This window comes from Thermobia domestica, chromosome 5, assembly GCF_964235325.1.
Source record: "Thermobia domestica chromosome 5, izTheDome1.hap1.1, whole genome shotgun sequence".
In the NCBI taxonomy this organism is placed as follows: domain Eukaryota; kingdom Metazoa; phylum Arthropoda; class Insecta; order Zygentoma; family Lepismatidae; genus Thermobia; species Thermobia domestica.
The window spans coordinates 121,875,757-121,896,691 of NC_137458.1; the positions used below are offsets into that span (position 1 = coordinate 121,875,757).

At 36.0% G+C, this 20,935-nt stretch overlaps 1 protein-coding gene across 9 annotated transcripts in view; it reads left to right on the top strand.

Annotated features, from left to right (window-relative positions):
* The window catches only part of LOC145686083 (serine/arginine-rich splicing factor 5-like), a 78,794-nt gene that overhangs the window by 42,603 nt on the left and 15,256 nt on the right, over window positions 1-20,935 (top strand). For 8 of the 9 annotated variants that reach the window (XM_081759016.1, XM_081759012.1, XM_081759013.1 and 5 more), the window contains exons 8-9: window positions 14,829-14,972; window positions 15,264-15,380. In XM_081759016.1, the coding sequence (XP_081615142.1) occupies window positions 14,829-14,972; window positions 15,264-15,380 (261 nt within the window). The remainder of the gene's footprint in view (window positions 1-14,828; window positions 14,973-15,263; window positions 15,381-20,935) is intronic. The other variant, XM_081759017.1, reaches the window with a different exon arrangement.

A 20,935-nucleotide genomic window follows, 5' to 3' on the forward strand; every position in this document is an offset into this window, starting at 1 on the left:
AAGTATTTTTTTTTTTTATGTATAATGTTAAATGGCTTTCTTTTGGCCATTTACTTGCTTGCACTCGTTTGTTACAGTTAACTAAAGGTAAGGAACTCACTTTTCTTAAACCATACTCTATACAAAGTATTGCCGGCGTCGGGAAGTGGCGCTCCCATCGCCCAGTTCTTCGGAACTACAGTCCCCCCCACCGCTTTTAGCATTTCTTGCATTATTTATTTTCTCTTGTGCTTTTCTTTTTCTGCACTCAGTCTGGTGGCCTGAGTGACTTTTAGTGTGTTCCTTATGACATTCTGTTTTTAGCTGTGTATCTTTGCGTCTCTTCGCGTTTACTGCGTGACCTCTTACCTAGTGATAGGTGCTAAAAGACCTCCGTCGACGGCGCACCCACCCCAACCTTTTCAATTAAATTCAATTATATTGTAAGTTCAGCACTGTTTATATTCTGTAGCTTATACGAATATATGTTACAATATAAATGTATTAGCTGTTGCTAAGATAAACAGGTAGCCTACTAATTTACGCACTGACCTGTTTCTCCTTACGATTTTTTTTTAGACCTGTTCCGTTTTCAGCGGAAAATTTTATGGTCAGTCTATCTATTTTGCAAGTTGTACTTGCCATGTGTGTCGACGTCAACATGAGTTGCTTGATGCATACTACAGTAGCAGTGTCTTCCTTTGATCCCATATCTCATCCTTTTTTCGAACAACTCAGCTTCTATAGCAGCTATACGGTACCAACTGTCATGAACTATTGCCTATTAGCGTTTCTTTCAACTCAATATTTAAGAATTGTTTCAACTAAAGTAAAGGCAATCCCTGTTTCAGTTCGACATTTTGAAGTGACCGCGGCCCCTCCCCCCCTTAGTAATGGTATTCTCAAGACGCCACTATTTTCTACAATTTCCGTTTGTTTCTAAATATATACTTTTGTACTTCACTTTAGTTTCAAACAATTATTTAGTATTCCATTTCAGTTGCAACATGCAGAAACCCTCGCATTGATCTATTAATGAACTCCTGTAGCTGCCAAATGGTAAGAAATACGGTGTTTCTTCTCAAAAGTTCCATATTTAGCGATTGTTTCAATAGGGGCTAAATCAATCCCGGTTTTCATTTAAAATTTGAAGTTTCTCCCGTACAAGTATTCCCGAGATTTCTCTGATTCCAGAAACATCACAACGTGATTCGACACATGCACTTTGATAGTAACATTTTTGTTTCAAAAGATTTCTGTGCACTGGGAGCCGCATCAAGGTCCTGTTACGGATTTCGTGAATGACCCTCTTCCCTATAGTCAGTAAGTCTGTATGGCTGAGGTCGGATGATTGTGGTGACCGTTCTTGTAAGATTTTCACATTTGAAATGTCTGTCGGAAAATTCCGAGAGCCGCAGTCAACATATTAGGTATTGTGCTGCCAAAATGTCTTGAGCCGTGGCAAAGATGCGAACTAAAGCTCACATTCCGACACACCCACGCGCTGAGCCAATAAGGGTTCAGCAGCTGCTAAGCGAGACAGCCTTAACGAAAGAGAGTGGAATTCCTTCAGCCGATAGCAGCGCCTGAAACGGAAGACTGTGTCAAGTCAATGTGGTATATTTATACACTCATGTCCAAAATGATTGTAGCATATCTATAATTGTCTTCTTGTAAGAATATAATTTGATAATGATTTTGTATGATACTTTTAATACTGAATCTGTGTGTATAATCGGGAAATGTATATTTGTTGTAAATTACATAGGAAAAGAATTATAAATACGAAAATTCGAATTAGTAAAACAAAATGTTGCTAAATGGAGAAGAAAGTTTTATTTTTGCTTTATTGTTCTTATTTACTACTCCTTTGACATTAAATTTTCCACATACACTTCTTCGCCGATTATACACATATTAACATAAGAAATACCAGGCGAATTTATCAAATGTTATTTCTACAGCAACATATTTATAGACATGCGACAATAATTTTGGACAAGATTGTACCTCCCTCCCCAAAATGTTCGATTTGTGTGGTAACAGTGCCTTCACTTCATACGTATGTCGTTTCGAGGTGAAAAAGAAAAGGAGCCACAGCATGTTTCATGTCATAGCTGATCGTTACTGTCGTCACAGTTTGCAGGGTTGAGAGACCAGAGCAAACGTAGGGTCCTCAAGTAGCATCATACGGGTTTGTATGCTTTGAGTAACCTGGGAACAAATAATAGTGAAATGTCAAGAAAAATATGCCAAGTATTTGATAGGAATGTGACAAATCAGTGAATAGCAGGAATTGACAGTGAACAGGAATTTAGAAATTTGAGACTTGCAGCGATAAATCCGTTTTAGGATACATATTGTAATATCCCATGTAATAATGTAAACAAACAATTCCACATGTCAGTGTTTACAAACACCACCACGTAGTTCGGCAACAAGACTTCACACCACACGACGAATCACTTGTAGACGACGGCTTCTAGCCCCTCCCACGGAGCAGAAGACATCGGAGCAGCAGCGCCACCGCCACCCAAGGAACCCTATAAATTGGATGAACAAAGGCAATTCAGTACCAGTTTTCTGGTGATCCTCCTCCTGTCTGCTTCGGGACTACGCCTATCCTTGCTCCTGGCTTAGCCTGCTTCGAGGCTCTGTTGGCCAACTAACGTACCCGTTGCTTGCTTCGGAGCTTTGTGCACCTAATTCCACTCCGCTTAGCCTGCACGGGGCTCTGCAGAGATCCTGTCTGCAACCTTACGATCAAAGACCACCTATAACTAACCTTTGATATTAGAGAGAGTAATTTGTACAGTATTTTGTGAAAATACTTCTACAGAGAAATTTTACAATAAAATTGGTAGTGGGAGATCGATTCCGGACACGTTCTACCTATACCTATATGGGACAAAACTTTACAATATTGTGCGTGACAAAGCATAGACGAGGCACTTCAGGCTGCTATTGAGGCTGATAGTGGTTAAACATCGAAGTAGTGTTACAACATTTAGTTGGAGTGCAGATATCATTTGCGAGTACCTCCACCAAATGAAGAAACGTTATGAAGTGGGTAGATAAATCTTACAGGGGTTGATTGCTGTCCAGAAGGCGACATGAGCAAATGACAATTTCTTTATTCCAGACATAGTTTTACTGCTAATGGGCACTGTCTGGTTTTCCTTGTACAACTTACTTTGTTATTGCATTCCTTCTTGTAGATACAAATATCGACAGCACTATTTTGGTTATCTAATGTAGTATGCATATTATGGAGAATTTCATTTAGGAGATTGACGAATTTCAGAAAAACTATTATAATGGACTAATAATAAATCCAAACCTCTCAAGTACAAAGCGAGGTTTAACTACTCACTTCTATTTAGATTTATCAGTTAGCAAGTATTTTGTAGTTAGCTTGAAACTTGTATATTTCTTTAGTCTTCTGAATGAGTATATAATTGATAAAATACATGGTAAGTAATGTTGATCTGGTTATCTAAGGCTACGAATTTTAAAAGCGATAAGGAAACTGTCTACGAGCACATTTGCCTTTTTGTATTGTGTACAGTATTTGTTTGTCTACATGAAATATATGTGCGCTCACAAATTTCGTTTATATAGAAAATGAAATAAGATTTTTAAATATTTCCTAATTACTATATGTATTTGTATTGTTGAAAAAAAAAATGTTTCTCCGCAAATGAGAATTTCATATCGTGTAACAAGTAGGTGTATTTTCTGAATTTCAGGCATTGTTTTGCAGGAAATGCAAATGCACATTCTGCATTACCTTCAGATCAAGGGTAAATAAACACACAAATTTTAATCAATTTCTGTATAAACTAAGTAATCATCTGGTGTGGATATTAAAAATATAAGTATGATTTTTTAAATAATTGACAAACGAAAGTGATCTTAAATGGTTAATCATAAAGATGCGTTCTAGAGATGCATAATTAATATTAATATTTACGTTTTAAAATTAATATTCTTTAATATACGTTAATACTTAAATTGCCGAAATGTTATTTTAAAAGGTAATAATCTAGAAAATCGAGGCCAGTTTTGCACTTCCGTTTATATTTGTTGGTGGTGTTTTCGTACCAAACATTTAGTTATCCTTTGTAAAATTGGCATGTATCTCATTACGATTTGTGTGTGACTTACGTATTAGAGGTCAGTGACAAGTCGTATCTCAACTACGATGACGTACGCAGGTCTTTAAAGATATAATACTGGTACGGAAATTTCTGTAATTGTAATTCTTATAGTTTTTAGTACATAGCGTGTAAGTAAGGAAAAGGAAAATTTACTTAGTCCATAAAATGTGCGTATCACTGTTTCTCTTACTCTCATTAGACCACGCGCATGGAGAAAAAATTTTTGTAAACACGTGCAGTAAAACCATTTAACCCCTATTTGTGGAATCGGCGTTTACCCATAAGATATGTATTACTTATTACAGTGTAAACTTCGCTATATGTCTCATTGAACTTGGTCTCATTAAAGCAAGCTATTCTTATGTTGATAATGTTAAATTTACTCTAAATGTTGGACACGTTACTGATGACGTGATCTTTTAAATATTTACTTATGTTTTTCTTTTAGCAATCCCCTTTCAAAACATCTTCTACTGTTACGATTCGGTAGGTCAAAAAACCAAACGAAGGAAATCTTGTTCATAAAAAATGACTTCGAAAAATTAAGAGGTAGTGAAATTGTCTTGTCTGTGAGAGTATAAATCAACGCTAATCATATTCTACATAGTAAGACATTAGTAGTTCAGTCAAAATGGGTTTATTGAGCTATTAGTCAGCTGTTTTCGCACTTGTTCTCAAGATTAGTGGGGACCACCTGCACGAAATTGTAAGAAACGAAGATCGGGTCATGTTACAAAGTATATGAAAGAAAGAAAGAAAGAGGACAACTTCCCAGCTCGTTAATCAGAATCCATTAATAGATCTTTCGTAAATCTAGAACTGAGGATCGCTTTAGATGTTTCACTAATCAGAGGGGTGAAATGAATGCATCTAGATATGTCGTTCTACTGGGCTTGTGAGAATACTGTGTAAAAATCAGTTTTTTATACCTCAGATTTCAATCACTTTTTAAAAACTAGTGCCGTTTTAACCCAGTAGTGCATGTAATCTGAAAAGTCGAATGTCGTGTTCATTACGTTTAAATTCATAGTAACCACTCATCCTTAACTTTTGCGGACAGAATATTGTTGCACGATACTTCAGGAGTACTGAAAGAGTGTTAATTCTCGAAAAACTGACAGATTTGGGTTTAAACGACAAACCTTTCAAAGACTGCTATTATTGTTGAAAGGACAGTACCCGCTCAAATACATGACTGGTAAAGAAATACCAGTTTAACAACTGAAACTTTTAACTAAAGTAACCAAGTGTTAATATTATTTGAACAAAGTCTTTTTTATAAGAAAAATAGTGGTAAGATATGACTTGAGTGTTCCTGCGCATTGTGGGACGTAAAACTAAAAATTTCATTTCATTTTCCGATTTTTGGGTGGCGTTTCCCATCCAAAACAGTCCAAATTTCAGGCGTAATCCGTTGCAGTTGTTTCAAGTGTTGTAAACGTAGCCCAAAATAACAAACTGTACACAAATTACTTTAAGAAAATTCATGCACTAATGGATTGAATCCATAAACTGGACACTTCATGTGCAGGACACCAAAAACCAATGAAACATGATCACACTAGCCTTAAAAAGGTATACTATGAGCACTTTCGGTCATAGCTTTAGTAGATAAGGGAGATGCTAGAAGTGAAATTAATAAGGTACGAGCCGCCATACTAAACTTTCTCACTCTCAGTTCTTAAATTGAATTATGTTGTACTTATTTCTGGATATGTTGAACCAAAGAAAAATGGTTTATGCCGTATTGTAGGATTGTTATTTCATTAATATTATACATATATATATATAAAATGTTAATGAAATAACAAAGGTGAGCACTTCCTGAAAAAGTTACGGGGTGAAGAATGAAAGGGAAAAAAAGGCTCACCTCCTAGAGCAAATTACTGCTTGAAGACTTTTTCATGGGTGATGAACTATCCGTATTATAGGTTTGCTAATAAAAGATTTATAAAATGTGTACAAAATTGCGAGAATTGTTCTTGAGAAAGTCGTCCAAAAAACTCATTCTCAAGATAAACTACCCCTTGTGAATTTTTTAAAAATAATTTACATCATAATGTAGATTTGTTAAACATGAAATATGAACAAAAGTCCTGAGACATTTTTTGAGAAAATCGTTCAAAAAAAAAAAAAAAAATCCCCAAGTGCAAATTATCCCTTCTAGATTTTTCCCCAGAAATGAAGTGTTTTCTTTTTCTAGCGCATCATGAAAGGAACTAAGGAGAGTGAATGTTCATAGGAACTTCAGTTTTGTAGTTGTGACGCAAATGCTTTAACATGATAGATATAATAGGGCATTGTGACTGTAGTTGACCTGTAACCCAGGAAATCTCTTTTTTTTAAAGTTCTGACTGATCATCGCCCAGGCCAAGCTGCTTAAGCCAGAAACTTGAAATTTTTATAGGCATAGCATTCTGACGTAAGCTCTTACTAAGAAAGGATTTTTAGAAATTGGACTCTTGAGGAAGAAAACAGGGTCCAATTACTATCTTAAAATGTCCATATTTCGGAATCTCTGAAGGTTAGAGACATAAAATTTGGTATATAGACTTCTCATTTAAAATAATTAGACAAGTTTTTTCAGGTTTATTTAACGTAGAACGGAAGAAAGGGGATATTATATGATCATATCTCGGAACCTTGAAGGTTAGAAACATGAAATTCGATATTTGGATTTCTCATTTAAAGTGTACATGTTTAACGGATTTCGGTTAAAGTTATCCAGACATAAAATGTAATATTTTAGATCTTTCATTGAAAATGAAGACTGGTTTCAGTATTCGATATTTCTCCTTCAAAGGGAAAAAAAAAAAAAAAAAAAAAAAAGACGGGGTTATAATTGTTACAATAAGATGGCCATATCGAAATCCGTGAAGGTTAGAGGCATGAAAATCGATCTTTAGGCTCTTAATGTAAAATAGACATTTGTCCCTTAGAAGGAAAGAAAAATGTTTGGGATTGTAATAGTTAACTAATCAAAGACGTATTTCAGGTTTTTATCTTAAAAGGAAAAAGGCGGGAAGAGAAAAGGTTGGGGTTGGAGTTAGTTATAAGTGAGCATATCTTGAATTAAGATAAGGAATATAAGAAGTGCGAGGCCGTAAGCCGAACAAATGCGGGTATCTGGGGGCTCTGTTCTCAGCTAGCCGAAGGCTAGTGTTACATATGTAAACAAAACGTACTGTGCTTGTTTCACTGAGGTTTTATTTTTTGTGTGGAGAGTCGACAGTGACCACATTCGGTTTGTGAAATCTGATTATCCTTGAAGACCTAATCGGAAGAAAGTAAGTTGTGATATAATTCTTTTATTGGTTGAAAAGTGCAACATTCCTGATATGGACGATTTGTATGATAAAGGACGATAAGCTACAAGAATTTGAATCAATTACAGGTAAGTCTTGGTTATTTCAGTCGCTCAAAGACAAGTACTTCCTGCTGTATCTGTTAAACTTAATAATTCTACAAGCTATATTTGGACTTCTCATGACATAAACATACAAAATTCTCGTGGATTTGCTCAGAAAATTGCAAGTGGAGGAGGACTAGTTTTTAATAAATATAATAAAAACCGAAGATCCTAAGACAAATATTCGAACCCAAGAGGAGCGGGAATGGTGAATGGCGGAAACTTCATAACGAAGAACTACATAATTTATATCGTTTACCAAATATTGTTAGGGTCATCGAATCTAGGAGGCTCAGATGGGCAGCTCATGTAGCCAGAATGGAAGAAAGCAGGAACGCTTTCAAAATTCTAACTGAAAGACCAATCAGAAAACGATCATTAGGAAGACCTAGACGCAGATGGGAGGACAATATTCAGATGGATTTCGCAGAAATAGGACTAAAAAGTAAAAACTGAATCCAGTTGGCTAAGGATAGAAGTCAGTGGAGAGCTTTTGTGAACGTGGTATTGAACTTCCGGGTTCCATAGAGTGAGTGAGTTAATTCCTGTGTTGTATAATTTTTAAATGTACACCACAATAAATGTAGAAAATTGAGAAAATTCAATATGTTGAGGTAAATAGACTAGAAATAGTAAAGTGGTACTATTCAAGCACGGGAAAAATCTAGAATTCAAGCAAGTTCAGTCTCTTACTTGTGTTATACTGACTACTATATTCGCAGGACATTGTATGATTTTACGTGCATTTGAAATGGTCATAACAAATGCTTGGCTTGAATACAGAAGAGAAGGAAGAGCATTTATTCCTAAATGCAAATCACGGATCTTATATACTTCAGACAGTATGTTGGGAAAGCTTTCATACTTTTTGAGAAATAAAATTATAAAAGAGTGAGGCCATCACATGAACAAGACAATAAAAAAGCACGTATTCACTACAAGAAAGCCGGTATTATTTGCCTAATAGAATACAGGGCTCATAGCGAGTCACTTTTTTTTAAAAAAAACTAAAAGTTACTTTTTTGGGAGGTAAAGGGACTTTTTCGTGTGATTTAGGTTTTGCATTGGCACTTTTCTAAGAAAAGTATAAAAATAAATGGAAAAAGGCAGAAATTTGTTACTCATTACTCTTCTGAAAATTTCAGTACTTGCTGTCACATGCGAAACAGTCAGCTTTTTTCTTTCTGAAGCACAGTGGATGGTTGGTGGACGCTGAAGCTCTGAAGGTGGGGTTGAGAACCCTTGTGTGTCTATTCTTTCTTCTGTCATAATAGTCTTAGTTTTCTCTTGTAATAGTTAACTCTCCGCTCAACGTTGTGTGTGTGGCGGAAGGTCATCATGTTCGTCTTGTGTTATGCTTCTTGTATGTTCTTAAGACTAGGCGGTAAATTTGAATATTTCATGGCTTTGAGAACTCGCAATGCTAAGTTAAATATAATGTCTGGGATGATGAAATTCGGAAATACGCCAGAACTAGTTCCACTCACTAGAAGCTTCTCACATCTGCGAAGTATGCTTACCGTAACTACAAAGCATATTTAGAAAACCTAAGAAAGGAGGAAGCTCAAAACGAAGCAAACAAGAAAAGATGAAACAAAACAACAGAGAGGTGATGGAGAAATTGACAAAGGAAAAAAAGGGGCATGATGAGATTTTGGCCACTTTTCGTGTGCTTTTCATCACTTTTTCATGTGCTTTTGGTCACTTTTCAACTATCTACAAGAGACGGTCTCACTATGAGCCCTGAGAATATATTCGTAAAACAAAAGAATGAACCGAAATGTAAGAGGGAAAGTTGTAAAAGAAAATCTTGTATGCGTAGTGTTATGCATAGTGAAGAATAAAAAATGCTTCAGTTTGTCACACGATAATTGAAGAAACAAAATATCGTACATTAATGTAATTCAAGATGAATTAACATAATACAGAGCATAAACAGTTCTAATTTCATTACATGTGAATCTGCCAAGAGTTTGAGTCACAATATTCTATATCTGGCAAGGTTCAAATTTAGTATTCTGGAATATTAAATTCAAACTGTTCGTTGTGTGTGTGTTTGAACTTATTAAAATAAATTACAAAATACTCTTTTATAATTTTTTATGACAAATTGAAAATTCATGATTGAAAGGATTAGAGTAGGAAGAAAATTCGAAAAATTTCCTGGAGAATGTAATTTTTTTTTAAAAAAAATAGTCCAGATACGTTGAATGATATGACCTCTAGGCGAGTACATCAAGACAAACACATCGAAAAATCAATTTTTTGGTATGTAGGGCCATAAAACTTGTAAATTCATTGATATCTCGAATTCGATTTTTTCTCATACTTGCTTCTCTCCTATCGCCGCTCGAAAGTAAAAATGCTCATTCAGTTATTTCATTGTGACGTCTATCAAAAACTATCAACACTAGATCTCGCACGTATAAACTTACAAATAAAAAGCAGTGTTCGTAGGTGAAGTGTGATGGTGATAAAGAGAGCAGCAAGTGTCGTGACAGTGACTTCAAGCGCCAGTGTAGTAGGGCGGAAATTTTGTGGCCGGTAGGACTAAGGGAAAATCGTTGAAATCCAGTCGCATGACTAGCCCTGATTTGAGGTAGTAGAAGAGATATAATTTCTGGGCTTTCGGCACCCGTGTTAGCCCATCACATATGGATAACGTCACTCACGCGATCACACTACCCTGGAAATTGAAAAGAAGAGATACCATTACGGTATTTGCCTGATATGAATGAGGAAATTCAGGATAGCTGGCGTAAAAGAGTTCTTTTTTGACCGTGACCACTCACATCAAAAGATAGTGCGCGTTACGCGGGGCCACTAATTTGAGTTAATGTGTGCGTAGTATTGGCATACACATTACGTATAGACAATAGTATTTTTCAAAGTAATTATATCATAGACTATACTACTCCAGGAGGCGCCAAATTTTCGAAAAACTTTAGAGAGAGATTCCCCATACCTGCGGATGACACCACTTGATAGCTTGTCTTTCGGGTAAGTGTGTTGTATTAACCACAATACTCTCATAAATGGTACAGTGTTCGGAAGTTTTTGTATATCCTAGTTTTTCCTTATATATGAAATTTGGTATTGTCAAACAGGATTGAGAATTCTTCTTTGTAACTATTCTAAATATTGAAATGAAATTTCGCATATGCATTACATATAGTGTATAATATTTTTCATGGTAACTAGTTAGGGTATGTGTAGTCGAGACCGCTCCGCGGGACCACCATATTAAAAAAAAAAAAAAAAAAAAAAAAACTTTTGAAGGGAAATTACACATTGAGAATTACATCATTTGAAAATTTGTAAGCTTGATTTGTGCTGAAGAGAACGACACATCTACTTTCTACTTGTCACTGAAAGTCAACATTTTCCACCAAAAAAAAAAAAAAAATGCACGAAATTAGGTTAACTGTTTTTTAAAGAATCAAAAGGTTGGATGTTTTTTCGCTTTCTTAAAATATATTTTAAGATCAAAATTCCTTTGTAACATCTAATGATCGTACTATATGTCATATATTCCAGCAGATACGTAAAAAGAATTCGAGAGTTTCCCGATCTTTTTAATGCAACTATTTTGCTTTCATGTGTAGTTATCCAAATTGTGTTAACTTCTTTTTTTAAAATGAAACGTTTGTAGTGTCTTTGATTCATATTATAGTATTACAGAAAATAAGAAGTTATGTAATTATCTTTGATGATTTGGGTTCCTTTTTATGCAACGCATTTTCTTTTTGTGTGTGTAACTATCCAAATATAGTGTTGAGAATTTTTTTTAAATGAAACATTTTCGATTTGTAAAGACATTTTATTGATTTGTACTGATACGAGAGTGTACTACAAACATAGCTAACGTCGTCACATTGCTTTGTGCTTCAAGTTACAGATGAACACAGTTATAGCGAATTTTATGAAGCGCGATCGTTACGCACGATTCCCAATTTTTTTTTTCTTTTTTTTTTTTTTTTTTCTTAGTGAATGGTCTATTCTGGAGATGATTTTGGGAATACACATTTAAAGGCAATTCTGAAAGCTAAGCGTGTACTGAGAAAAATGATTGAATAAAAATAATTATCTCATTAAGGTTATAATTTCAATCCAAGGTTTGAGGTATATTTTTGGAGTATTTTTCTTTTTTAAAGGTTTCTCCTAAAGACTCACCTTTTTTGAGGGGGCTAGGGAAAATTCCAACAACATTGGAATACAGAGACGGTACCCCGTCCGCAAGTTAGAGTAACCAATTAGCAGGCGCAAAGCCTCACACAAAAAAAAAAAGTATTAATAGAAAGTTTACCATTTAAAAATTACGAATGCACTAATAGAAGCCATTTATTTCATTTCCATTATGTTAGGAATAAACCAGAAACACTTTTTTTATTTATCATATTCTAAAAATTCAACCCGCACCGAAGCCGGACATTCTAACAGGATTTTCCACGGTTTCACTCAGCTTCAACAGGCAATGGCGGATTGTATAACAATAATGCCTTGGTCCTTCCGTCCTTTTCCTGCCCACAGTTTCCATCGTATGACGTAGTTTTACATGAATCGCTATTTAAAAAAAAAAAAAAAAAACACTGTATACTAAACTTAGGCTTTTAAAATTGTGCAGGTGAAATTCAAGACTTTATTTATAGGCCTGATTGAGATGTTACCTATTTATTTCTTTATGAAAAGTATTTGAACCCTGCTCTCCCTAAGATACACATTACAATGAAAGTGAATTTTTTTTAAAAAGCGTCCTAATGTCGCCCCCTTTCTACCCTCTCGTTTTGATTGAGATGACTGGACTTAAACGGAATGGGAAGTAGTGTTACCTGAGATCTCAAATAGCTTCCTCGTAGCTAAAACTGTTAGCGTACCCGCCTTTGGCGTGGGAGACCCGGCTTCGATTCCCAGCATTGAATCGTGGTTCGGATTCAGCGGTAAGCTTATAGGTCCATATCTCATATAGGTTCGCTGCTGAAAGGTATAGTGTTACATGAATCATAGTATAAAAACTAGAAATTGATAGTGATTGCAGGAACACAATGAAGAGCATTTATCAGCGTTTAAAGATATGCAATTTGTTACATTACAATCTAATAACAAACTTAGTTGTTTTTATATCACTCTTTTTGTGGACCTCTCATGACACATTCCTACAGACCTTGAAAATCAGGGAAGCTTAGTGAAACAAACCAATCGTTGTCGATAATGAAGGCAACTTTGAAGTAATAAGGCTGTTTGGAATTGAGGTCAATCAACACAACAGTATAGAATAATAGGTTACAATTGCATTTTGTTATATTGAGGTATGTTGTGCATGATTTATGATTTAAGTTCATAACTGAAATCAGTCAAGCTACCCTGAATCCCTTAATGTAGACAGTGTGACGTCTCTGACCTTCTGAGCTGAAATATATACGTCTTTTTAACCAATTAAAAAAAAAAAAAAAAAAAAACTCATTCATCCCGTTTATAAATATATGTTGTGCGTATGTTCAAGCATAATTCTTCAACACCGGTGCACCGATTTTTATTTTTTTTTACATTATTATTATTATTATTAGTAGAAGTAGTAGTATTTGAAATTTTTTTCCGATAGCTGTTTCGTGGCTAAGCGGTTAGCACACGCACCTTTGGCGTGTGAGACCCTGGTTCGATTCCCGGCGGGAGCTCAGTTCTGATTTTACGTTAATCAGTAGGTCCCGTCTCATATAGCCTCGCTGCTGAAAGAGACGTTAAACTTAAAATCAACTCAACTCCTTTCCGGTAGTTCTACATAAATTTCGTTAGGCTCTAACAATAGTCTTCGTAGCTAGACCATGAAACTTGTCAATGGCTGACAGCGGTCATACCATAGTTGTGTGTATGAACACGCATAATTTTGACGTGGGTGCGCCAATTTTGTTGAATTATTTTTTGTTTCGAAAAGTATACTCCCGCGGCGGTTTCATATAAATTTCACTAGGATCTAATATTAGTCATCGGAGCCAGACCATGAAACTCCTCAACGGTTGTTAAAGTCGTAATTAATAATCTTCATTTTGTGCATGGTCACTCATAACTTTAATGTCAATTTTGATTATTCTTTTTTCAAAGAGTATGGTGTCCTGCAAGTTCCATATTTATCAAGATCTAATGACAGTCTTCTGTAGTTGGACTGGGAAACTCCTCAACAGCTGATAGTCTTTAATAACGTGTGTGTTTATGTGTAATTCCGTATCTTGAAGACCGATTTAATATATGCATGTGTCCTAGGTTGACCTATTTTATAGAAAGTTAATGCCCTATAGTTTAGACATCGAACTTTTGTCAGAGAAGTAGGTAGACCTTTTTCAGAGGTAAACAGTGTACAAACATTTGTGGGAACCCTATTGAATTTAAGAATAGAATCAAGGCATAAATTTACAAGACTAGACGAGAAATAAATCTTCGAGAATGAAAAAGCGATTTCTACGAAATTTACGAGACAAGAAAACGTCTCGTTTTGTGGTCAACACTAATTGGATTTATCACTAGTCATCTCACAAGTTACCCCGCAAACTGTGGATTGGACACTAATATTAGCCGTTTACGATTTTTACATGCCGCCACTCTTACCTTCATTTCTCACCTCATACCGAGGGGAGATGACTTTAAACTTAAACGTAATCGGAAGTGTTACTGTTCATCTCAACGGTCCCAAAAACTATTGATTAGACAATAATACCGGTAGCCCACCTTTTCACAAAATATTTTACGACAATATTGTTTCACGGGATAAATTGACGTATGTTTATAAAATGAGGGTAAGTGCCAAACTTGTTTTATTTTATCATTGTCAGGTCATGTATTGTAAAGCTAGTGTGAAGTTGGTTGACTGATTGAAGTTCAACATTTTTCAGCAGAAACGCTATGAGGCTCGTTTACTGCTTAAATTACGGTCCGAACCACTACTCTAGTTTTCATTTCTTGACCCTTAGTACCTCATGGAAAATCTAACCCAAGACATGTTCTAAAAGTGTGATGTTCATTCTTTCGAAAAGTTTGTTCCATCTTTTCCTATGTATGTAATGCTGGCGTGTTCGTTTTCCACTTAAACCATTCTTATCAGTCGATCATAGCCAGGATTTGTGAAGACTCATCTGTGTAGTACATTTATGTATTATCCATTATTTCAAAGATAGGTACGTTTCTAGTCTGGTAAATAATAATAATAAAATTCAATTTTAAAAAAATCAGTTACCAAGTATAGTACGCAATAGGAAAACGTATCTTACAGTAATTTTCAATATTGATGACAGGTCTCGCAGCCGAAGTCGCAGGAGCAGTCGTAGCCGAAGCAGGAGTCGCAGAAGTAGTAGAAGCAAGAGCAGAAGCAAGTCACAAGAGAGATCTAAAAGTCCTTCACGCAGTCATTCAAGATCAAAATCACGATCTAAGTCCAAGTAAGTAGCATTCCATTGCTTCGTTTCTAACGTTCGATGAAAACAATCTGGATCTAATTACAGTATGCTAGAGCGGCATAGGTGTAAATTTTTATTTCTGAGGGGGAACCTATTTGTACAAAAGAAAATAAGGCATGGCATGAAGTAAACTGTAGTCTTGTATAACCTGTAGGCATAGTGTTTTTCTAGTGTGTCTTAGTAATTAGAAACTAACGAATCTATGTATCTGTATTCCCTCTCAGAGGTATTCTGTATTTTCTAAGGCCTAACTAGAGCCATATTTTTTGGCAGATCACGAGGCCGCTCTAAGTCTAAATCCAGGTCTCAATCACGTTCAAGATCCAGATCGCAACCCAAGTCCAGATCCAAGTCAGGTTCCCCAAATTCCAAGACACAGTCTGAAACCAAGTAAGTAATGTTTCCTTCTTCGTTACTATACCTTTTTTTTGTATGTGCTTGACTTCCTTCATTTTGTATTGTTACGTAGTTGTAAGCATTGCAGAGTAGGCTTGAGCTTTTTAACATTCTTGTTGCATACATAGCTGTTAAATGGAAGTATTGAATGAATACGTTACTTCATATTTTATTTTTGTCGATCATGTTCAAACTCATGAATGCATGTTATTGGACGTAGGATTAAATTCCTGTTATTGGGACATTAGAATGCTGTTGTGTAACTTTCAATATTTTAAATTTGTTAAAAATGAAAATCTCGATCATGTTCGAGATTAATATTTTGTGTAGATTTTTTTTTTTTTATACCATTAATTTCTTGGAGCAGTGTGCTATATTTGAAATTGTTCGATAGATGGAAAAACTTATACAGGGTGATGTAAAAGTCTGGATACACCCCCATAAAAGTCGAACGGTGTGAGAAATCATAATGATGTTTGTTATGGGGTGTCTATAGTTGGAGGTGCAACTTACAGGAGCTATGGCGACAGCGGCCGCCATCTTGAAATTCAGCCATCTTTGATTTAAGTTTTTCAAATGGGAAAAAGTCATGTTGCATATCATTTTAGACTGCCTTTTTCTGAGGAATATGCCTGTGCAATCCGATTTGCGATATTTGTATTTGTGTAGGAGTTATGACCTGTTAAAGTTTGGGACACTTGTCAGAGTCGGCATTACAGCATACGCTCAATATGACTTCCGTTGCGCTGGATACACTTTTTTTTTTAATACAAGTCCTGCTGCACTCTTCGCTGAGTGTAGGTGAACAAAAGCACACGCCTCCTCAGTAACCCGGCAGAGATGGGCTACATTGTTCATTTTTACCCCATACATAATTGATTTCAAATGACCCCGCAGATAGGTCTATAGGCCATTTAGTTGGACCCCTGCTACCTATACATTAACCTGGAAACTTGATCCGGAAAGTGTCTGACCACCGATCAGGGTCATCCTCCGAGAGACAATGTTGCAACTGTAATTTGTACGGGCGCCATTGGTGTGTGTGTGTGTGTGTGTGTGTGTGTGTGTGCAACACACGCAGGATTGAACACTAACAAACACTGAATATTGTTAATAAGCAGTGCATACTGCGATGTGGATTTTTCACAACCAATGCCACAATTGCTATTGCAGTCTCCTCGTCGGTGGCTGCTCTTGAACGTCCACTGCGTGGCTTGTCCGCCACAGAACCTGTTGCACGAGATTTGTCCAATAACCTGGAAACTGTCATATGTAAAATGTCATTTCTCTCAGGATGCCGAGCATTGAAGTCAGCAGCAGTCACTCTGGTACTTTGTCCACCAACACTCATTAACACAATTTCAATGCGTTCCTCCTGTGTAAATGTCATTGTGGATCACCTGCAACGATAAAGAAAATTGATCACCACCTTACAATTTTAAACTTTAACAGGTCATGACACCTACACAAATAGATATCGCGAAACGGATTGCACAGGTGTATTCAAAAAAAAAAAAAGTAGTGTAAACTGATATGCGACATGACCCCCTTTCCCATTTGAAAAAAGTAACCCAAATTCAGGATGATAGATTTCAAGATGGCCGTCGCTGTCGCCATAACTAAGTTGCGCCCCCACCTATGGACACCCAACACCAAACGACTTATGATTCCTGAATGTATCTAGACTTTTGCCTCCCCCTGTAGTATTTTTGATCTAACATCCCCCTCTCCCTTACAGCAGGTCTCAATATGAATGTTTATGCTCAATATGAAAATTGCTTATCATAACTATTGATGATTTTAGTACAACACAGTGATGGAAATATATGATGTGTTCAGATTCCGTGTAAGCATCAAGGCTGTTTCCCAAGTATGTCTTTGAAGGCTCTTCCACAAAGTACTAGTTGTATATTGATTAGTTAGAACAGAGGTAAGATTTGTTCCAAATATTTCTCCGAACCCATTGTGACTTAATGGCATTGAAATGTCCCAACTGAGAATAAAGTGTTTTAGTAGCCTATCAGACTGCCTGAGTAATGATGTGGTTACGCCCTTGTTGGTCAGTCTTATGCAGCTTGGTGTTAGAATGGGATGTGAAACTCTTAATTAGTATTATCAGACGTGTTTTAAAAACCGGCTCGGTGATTACATTGGTTTAGTGGTAGAGCGCTCACCTCGATCCCAGACCATGGAAGTTTGTGGTGAGCAATTTTGTCAGGTACTCCTGTTTCCTCCAACATACCCATTTCACCACTTTTTTCATAATTCACTTTCATTCATTATCCTTCTTCTTTAGCTTAAAATGCATAACCATGAGATTTTTTTAATAATTAATGATGTGAAGGTAATTGAAATCAATCGTATAGAAGGAAAACTAGAATAGTGCTTTAGAAAAAAATAGCGCATTCCGTTTTTATATTTAAACAAAAAAAAAAAAAAAAAAAAAAGAAAAGAAAAAGAAAGTTGATGCTTTTGTGCAAAAGTTCGAGTTCAACGTAGTTTTGTTAGTAATGTTTAGACAGTGTGGAACTGATTTTCAGTCGTGTGTGTAGTTTTCCTAGAAAAAAGATTACAAGTAAGTGTAAGCAATTTTGCAGCATATATATGCAAAGTTAGGTTCGTTTGTTTGGTTGCCAATATTGGATATTATGTAGTAAGTTGATTTGAATCAGTGTTCTATCATAAAAAAAAATACATTTCTCTGTGACTAAGCTGTTTTATTACGTATTGACTTCATAAAATCAGTCATTAAAACACGAAATTTGGTGTGTGAAGATCTCAACACATTGTAAGTAACATAAAATGAAGGAAAATGGACAAATTCAGTATGGCATTCTCAGAGGAATAGTTTTAAACTGTCAGGCGTAAGGGCATTTACTTTTGCATAAGATAAAAGTGGTTCACTTGTGCGAATTTTGAAACTTATACCCTGATGTGGAAGTTTCGTCTGAACCGTTGGATGTAAAAGCACGAAGTTTTGTACGTTTTTAATTCAACACATACTGCCTCTGAACTAACGTATGGTCACGGATTCGGTTTCCAGTCTCTACAATCCCGAGTAATGGTTCGGATGTCACTTTTAAATAGTAGGTCTCGTCTCGTATAGATTGAGTGCTGAAAAGAACGTTAAGTTCAAAAACGCAGTGCCCAGAGTTTTCTAACTCCAAATCTTCGTTCTTAAATTCGGTATTAGATCGCTCAGATCATACTGACTGTCACGGCTGTTCTTAAATGTTTTATCCTGGTTCTTTTCAACGGATAATTACTGGTATATTTGGCATCGAAATAGATAATGAAAGAGTAGATTGCTACGGGCTATCTTTTGATAGACTTAGCGTGTTTGCACACGATACCGACAAAATCGGAGGAAGCCCCGATAATGTCGGTGTCGGCGTACTTTGCATGCGTCGCCGACAATATCGGTGGAAGCCCCGACAATATCGTTGCCGGTGGTGAGCGAAGTAAGCGACACACACAAAAAAATCTCCATATATGAAAACAAATAAAAAAAAAAAAAATGGGAAAATTATTTTTTAAAACAAGGACTACAAAAACTGTTCTGAAGAGGTGTGGAGGACTGTACAAAACTGAGAAAAAATAGTCCTATGCCTAAACATGTTTAAATTTAACAGTGCCGTTTTAAATAGATGTAAACATATTATTTTCGTTTCGATGAGAATTGATGCTGCGGTACATTGCAAACTATACTAGTTTTAATTTTTGTTGAAACACTGTTACATATTGTATGTATATTATTTTGTTTTCCATGCAATTAACACTAATGTCATAGTAGATTAAATAATAAAATTCGAATTAGTAATTCTGTTTTACATTGCTCCATACATACACTGGCGCAAATCCCGGGGTGATTGCCCCCCCTTCCCCAATAATCTGATTTGAAATGTGTTTTTTGGGAGAGAAATTTGATTGTGTCCGATCGCCAGAAAGGAAAGTGAAATGAAATTAATATACTCTCAGAATAAGCCTCAAATCTGCCCGCCTCCCAATGTTGAAGACAACTCTGCTCCCCTGATCCTCCACAGCATTGTTTCTCTTCTCAACTACAGAAATATTTTGAACATCGCTATATATATATATATAATATAGCCTAAAATATGGGAACGATCTTACCCTGCTCCCCCAATGTTGAAGACAGATTTGCGCTGTTACATACATACCTGTCGTTTCTTTTTGTCCATGAACTCAAAATCCTGGGCAAGGCTTGCATAAACTTTTCGCCATGCTTTTTGCTTTTCAATTCTGTCCTTGAAAGAGTCTGTTATCTTATCCCATATCCAAGGTCTACATTCCACAAGTTCAATAAGGGCTAAAATATCGAATGGAAAAATTCCTGCCATCTAAAAATCTAAGCAAAACTAGAAAGATACGAATGCAATAATACACAACCTTTTCATCCAGTCACTGTAGCTAAACTGCAGAACTCTATCAGGGGGTCGATCCCGGTACAAAGGGGAGAGGGAAAACAAATACATAGCTTTTGTCTTTGTTTTAAATTGCCATTCCACAAATTATTTTTAAAAAAGTGGGATTTGGGATAGTTTTGGAAGTGAGAGAAAAAATCTGCAACAAGTGAAGCAGAAGTCACATCCCTATTGTTGAGATCACAATCAAGAAAATGCCAAATGAGTAACTTCACCTTGGAGCTTTGGAAAGTGTGTTTGATTGTGCTGGTTTCGTTTCAAAATAATAATAATTCTACTTTGACTTGTCAACAAATATTCTATTCAATCATTGCTTATTGAGTGGGACCGGAAAAAGTGATCTGCACACAATTCTGATTAAAATAAAAGAAAGTAATAATAATCAGGATTTTTTCCATATGCTTATGTTCACAGTGTATCAAACTTTGAAAATTACGCTTAAATTAATTTCCAGAATGTATTTAAATTTAAATGCATTAATAGATTAAAAAATATACCATCAAAGAGTGTGCGAGTGGAGTGTGAGTGAGTGAGAGAGAGAGTGTGAGTGTGTGTGTGTGAAGAGAAAGAACAGAAATAAAAAAAGGAGTGGAAAATAATCAAGAAATTGGTTATCTAAATTTCCTATATTCTATTTGGTAATAGCTATTTAGAGAGAAACCAGTACTCTTCAGACTTCCCACATTTTATACTTATTTAATAAAGGGAATTAGCTACTCCAAAACAGAGATTATAAAAAAAATAATAAGCTGTTCCGAAGTTGTTTACATACTATTATTACACAATTTTAATAGAAAAAATGGAAACAACAAAATTCCAAAGACAAGAAACGAAACAAAAATACACAGCGCCTTGTCACTCACTCTCTTCATCTAACCCACTGGCCGGCCGACATTATCGGCCGCATGTGCATCCAATCATAAGAAAACATTGTCCCCGACAAAATGGGTGTCGGCGATACCGCCGACAATATCGGGGGCTTGGCCGACAGCATCTGCGTGTCGGAGGATCGGCCGATAATATCGGTGGCGTATGCAAGCTACGATTTGAGTACATTGAAGTCGATTTCACCGCCGACATTATCGGTGCTTCCACCGATATTATCGT